At 48.4% G+C, this 5,524-nt stretch overlaps 1 protein-coding gene across 1 annotated transcript in view; it reads right to left on the reverse strand.

The window, feature by feature from the left end:
* The window catches only part of EMP2 (epithelial membrane protein 2), an 11,938-nt gene extending 7,430 nt beyond the window's left edge, over window positions 1–4,508 (reverse strand). The window contains exons 1-2 of the mRNA XM_010850658.1: window positions 4,339–4,508; window positions 1,225–1,315 (exon numbers count right to left, since the gene is read on the reverse strand). Coding sequence (XP_010848960.1) covers window positions 1,225–1,315; window positions 4,339–4,416 — 169 coding nt within the window. The 5' untranslated portion in view covers window positions 4,417–4,508. The remainder of the gene's footprint in view (window positions 1–1,224; window positions 1,316–4,338) is intronic.
* Between the last annotated feature and the right edge of the window lie 1,016 nt (window positions 4,509–5,524).

Consider the following 5,524-nt stretch of genomic DNA (forward strand, 5'->3'; position numbering starts at 1 on the left):
ATTTTAAGTCGGTGCTATGCTATGCTAAGTCACTTCAGTCGTGTCTGACTCTGTGCGACCCCAGAGACGGCAGCCCACCAGGCTCCCCCGTCCCTGGGATTCTCCAGGCAAGAACACTGGAGTGGGTTGCCATTTCCTTCTCCAATGCATGAAAGTGAAAAGTGAAAGTGAAGTCGCTCAGTCGTGTCTGATTGTAGCGACCCCATGGACTGCAGCCCACCAGGCTCCTCTGTCCATGGGATTTTCCAGGCAAGAGTATTGGAGTGGGTTGCCATTGCCTTCTCCGAATATTTGGTACTAAATTATCCTAAATTTTTCATTGTTTATCTGAGATATCAAATTCAACTGGCTGTCCAGTGTTTTATCAGCCAAAGTATCACTTTTGTCAGTTCTGCAACAGAAAACTGAACCATTCGCTCCACAGGGAAGAACAGGGCTTGACATGTTTTTAGATGCGATTTTCTGCATTTACAAAACCCTTTATTTTTCTGAGGCTTCCCTGGTGGCTCAATTGGTAAAGAATCCACTTGCAAGGCAGGAGACCCAGGTCTGATCCCTGGGCTGGGAAGATCCTCTGGAGAAGGGAATGGCTACCTGCTCTAGTATCCTTGCCTGGAGAATCCCATGGACAGAGGAGCCTGGTGGGCTACAGTCCATAAGGCTGCAAAGGGTTGGACACAACTGAGCGGCTTTCACTTCACTTCATCTTTCTACTGCAGCTCGTGTGCCGAGGCAGCACGGCAGAGGCATTGCTGTCACCTGCATTAACAGCTGAGGTTATTGAGAGTCCGAGCAGCGCTCAGGTGACCTGCCCCAGGGAAGATCACACAGCTCTTAAAGGAGCCAGCTTTTGGGTTTCTGCCCACCAAGCTGCTGAGATGCGAGGAAGTGACATAAATGTCTCTGAGCTATTTAGAGGAGTGGGGAGAAGATTCTAGATGAGGGCTGGAGCTGAGAAGGGGTGAGGGAGGGAAGCTCTGCTAGGTCAAGAGAGAAGAGAAGGGTGGGGCCCAGTGTCACTGGGGTTGGTGCCCTCTAGCCTCTGGCTCCCCCTGCTTCCTGTCCTCAGCTTATGCTGACCCTGCTCCCCCAGCCCTGGGCAGCAGCCAGGCCCCTCTGCACAGGCTGAGACGGAAGGAGGCAGTGAGGGGTCAGACAATAGGGAAGCCCTTCTCCCGAGGGGTCTTTTTTCACTCAGTGCTCTCCCATCAGCTTCACACTCACCTTGAACAGAGTCATTGAGTTCCGTACAGTTCGTATTGTTGACACACACTTTCCAGATGTCTGCAAAAAACTCCTCTCCTACCCACCAGGCCTGGAACACGACAGGGAAACACAGGGAAAGGGTGTTTGTTCATTATGAAAACAAAGGCCTACAGGGATTCCCTGGTGGATCAGTGGTAAAGAATCCACCTGAAATGCAGGTCTGATTGCTGGGTCAGGAAGATCCCCTGGAGAAGGAAACATCTACTCACTCTAGTATTCTTGCCTGGAGGTCCCATGGACAGAGGGACCTGGAAGGCTACAGTCTGTGAGGTCGCAAAGAGTCAGACACGACTGAAGTGACTGAACATGCACGCACATGGCCAAAAAATAAATGTTAAAAATTTTTTTAAACTAAATTAAATTTAAAAATTAAGAAAAAAAGAGGTTTGGGGTGGGAGTGTCTGTTTCTAACAGGCTCCAAGGTGATGCCCATGCTGCTGGGGTGCTGACAGGGAAGGGCCAGGCTCTCCCAGGACTTGGGTGAGGAGGCGAGGCTCAGCTGGTGATGATAAGAGCAGATGGTGGTAAATTCCCCCGGGACTGCAGGGGCGAAGCTGGAGGGGAGGACAGAAAGGATATTATCTTGCGGGGGAAGCCTGTTAGGAATGAAATGATCAAACAAGAGCCTCCTGCCTTCTGTGCAAATGCTTCTGTTTCTCTCTGTGTTCTTGCTGCTCTTTGCGCCCAGATGACCTTTCTTCTGGGCTTCTCAGGTGGCACTAGTGGTAAAGAATCCACCTGCCAATGCAGGAGACATAAGGGATGTGGGTTCGATCCCTGGGTTGGGAAGATCCCCTGGAACAGGGCATGGCAACCCACTCCAGTATTCTTGCCTGGAGAATCCCCATGGACAGAGGAGCCTGACGGACTACAATCCATGGGGTCGCAGAGTCAGACAGGACTGAAGCAACTTAGCACACATGCATGTCCTTCCTTCTGCTTTCCATCCACCCAAAGACTGGAATCTCCCCAACCCACCACCATCCATCCAGGCCACAGTTGGTCACTAAGCTCTCACTACGGGCCCCAGTGACACTGCCAAGCTCAATTCCTAACACATAATAAAGATCGAGTGACTCATGGACTGGTAAAAACGCCCACCTGTGTCTTCTCAGTAAGGCCCATGGTAACAGAAACACCTATAAGATAAGCTGGTTCTATGGCTGATGGCTTTTCTGCCCCTAATGTTAGTATATCCCTTTCACTCTGGGACCTTTGCAGGATCCCAAGGGCTAGATGCAAGACATAAAAAAAGATTGTAAAAGCACATTCAAACCATTCGGTTCACACAGAGTGGGCCCTTTGGATAATGGTAGGTTCCCAAGGCTTTAACAATGTGGCCCCTGCCCTGGTCATGACAGCTCTTCCAGAACCTGCAGGAACCCCAACCCAAACTCAATCATTCATCTCCCTTAGGGCATCTAGAACCAGGGGCCTCTGGGATGCTTCAAATCCCAGCTCTGCCACTTCCTGTCCCGTAAATTCCAGCAGACGCCCTAACTGCCCTAAGGCCCAGGTCTCTCATCATAAAATGTGCCAGGAGAGGAAGGATCTCGTAGACTTGAGATGACATCACAGGAGATGATCAAAGGGCCAAGCGTAGGAGCTCCAGAGTTAGCAGCCTCTAAGTGACAGGTCTTATCCTGGTCCGTGTTGCTATTATTTTGATGATGCATTGACAGGAGTCAATTATATGATTATATGCAGACTGACGTGGAGGCCACTTGTACAATGCCCTTTCTGGCTTTCTGAGCAGAGTTTCTGACTCTAAATATGTCCACAGTCTGAAGCCATCAGAACTGAAGCCAGGCCTTTGGATCAGGATGTGGGCCATAGGGAACATCTGGTTAAAAGCTTCATTTTTCTGCCAGGGGGGATGTTAATCTATGCCAATATGTTATTTATCAAATGCACCCCTGCCATATGGATACTCAAAGAAAAAAATTAAACTTTTCATGGGTACGTAGTTAGAGTGGGGAGTGTTCCACTCTGCTGGGAAGGGCATGCTCAGGTAGGCTTGCAACAAGAATCCTGTTGGTAAGGAGATGTCAGAGGCAAGAGGGGAAAAGGTTATCTGGGATGGGTCACCTGCGGGATCTAGGGCAATGGTCCTCAAGCAAGGGTGACTTTGCCTCCCAGGGACATTTGGTAATGTCTGAAGACATTTTGGGGTGTCACAACTAGGGGCAGAAGTGCTGCTAAACACCCTATGATGTGCAAAGCACCCACAACAAAGTTGTTGTTCAGTCGCTAAGTCATGCCCGACTCTTTCCAGCCCCTTGGACTGCAGCAAGCCAGGCTCCCCTGCCCCCTTCACTGTCTGCCGGAGCTTGCTCAAAATCAGGTCCTTGGGTTGGTGATGTTGTCTAACCATTTCGTCCTCTGCCTCCCCCTTCTTCTCCTGCCCTCAATCTTTCCCAGCAACAGGGTCTTTTCCAGAGAGTCGGCTCTTTGTATCAGGTGGCCAAAGTATTGAGGTTTCAGCTTCAGCATCAGCCCTTCCAATGAATATTCAGGGTCGATTTCATTTAGGATTGACTGGTTTGATCTTCTTGGTGTCCCAAAATGACAACAGTGCTGAGAAAGTGACCTGAGGAGAGCTGAATTTAAGCCACATCTGCAAAGGGCTTCCTACAGCTAAGGCATCTGTCGGGGACTCACGGATGAGTGGAACAAGGTCCCTGCCCATCCACTCTTACATATGGGATGCTTCAAACTCCCACACTTCAGCCAAGAGTCCTCATGCCTGGGATGAGGAGATAGGTGTTCCTTGGTAAGGTGTGAAGTGAAAGTTGCTCAGTCGTGGCTGACTTTTATAGTCCAGGGAATTCTCCAGGCCAGAATACTGGAGTGGGTAGCCTTTTACTTTCCTTCTCCAGGGGATCTTCCCAACCCAGGGATCGAACCCAGGTCTCCCACATTGCAGGCGGATTCTTTACCAGCTGAGCCACCAGGGAAGCCCTTGGTAGGGAGGATAACCCCAAATTATAATCACCTTGTGGGAGTTCTCAACTCTGCTTCTATTGACTCTAGGATCCAGTTCTGGGACAGTCAGAAGGAAAGGGAACTTACATTGTCGATGGTGGCGACGAAGAGCAAGGCCGCGGACGTGATGTGGAAGACAATGATGAAGGCCAGAAGCACCAACATTTTCACAGGGCACCGGGGGGCGCAGAGCAGCGTTTAAAGCCCAGAGGAGACGTGCTTAACAGGCTGAAAGAAATTCAAATTTGTCAGTGACAAAGCACTAGGAAAGTGAAAAATTAAACTTTCATGGGATTTTAGAAAAGCTTAAACAGCTCTTCCCATCTTTCCTTTGCCTGGAGACTTCACTGGACAAAGTGTGGCATGAAGAGCTGCTCTCTTTTGCATCCAGAGGCCAGACATTCCTCACGGAGGAGGAGGAGTGAGGACCAATTACAATCCCTAATTCAGAAGAGCACTGCAGTCTTCAAAGCAGCACACCGTGGGCACCAGGGCAGGAAGGAGCGCTCTGAGTGTGCTAAAATACTGTTTCCGATCCCCCACCCACCAAGCAACGCCGTGGGGGCTTCATAGCACCAGAGTAAGCTCACTGTCTCAGTATTCATTATCACAGTTCCTGCTGCCTTGCCGTGTAACAAAGCAAAAGTGATCAACTAAGGAAACATTTCCTAATGATCTATTTATAAAATTAATCCCAATGTAAGTTGGTGCAGTCACTGTGGGAAACAGTATGGAGGGTCCTTAAAAAGCTAGAGTTGCCACGTGATCCAGCAAGCCCATTCCTGGGCACACGTCTTTGTATCAAAGATATCCAAAGAGGAAAGCAAAGAAAGAAAACATTCAAAAGAATGCTGTGAATATCAAAGGACAAAAAGCAACGCTTGGGAAAACTGATGAAGTCTTTGAATTTGTAAAAAAAATGACCATCATCTTGGTCAAACAACACGAAGATGTCAAGTAAAAATGTCACATCAACTAATCCAGTTGAACGAGTGAATGCTACCAACCCTCCAAATCAATACATGATTCATTCGTCTTTCACTCCAATCATTTGTGACCAGTTACCATTGCTAAAATTTTGTAGAACATAAAATTAATTTTTAGTTTCACTTTTAAAAACACAGTCCAAATCAGACCTTGTTTTCACTATTTTATGATATTACAGCACCAGTTTTCAGTGGGTTGATTTTATTTTTTTAACCCTCTCTTTCTGTCCCTCCAAATACCCCATCCCCAGCCACACACACATCGTGTTCTGAACCATTTGAGAGTA

The sequence above is a fragment of the Bison bison genome, unplaced genomic scaffold (assembly GCF_000754665.1).
Source record: "Bison bison bison isolate TAMUID 2011002044 unplaced genomic scaffold, Bison_UMD1.0 scf7180017864293, whole genome shotgun sequence".
NCBI classification, from domain to species: Eukaryota; Metazoa; Chordata; class Mammalia; order Artiodactyla; family Bovidae; genus Bison; species Bison bison.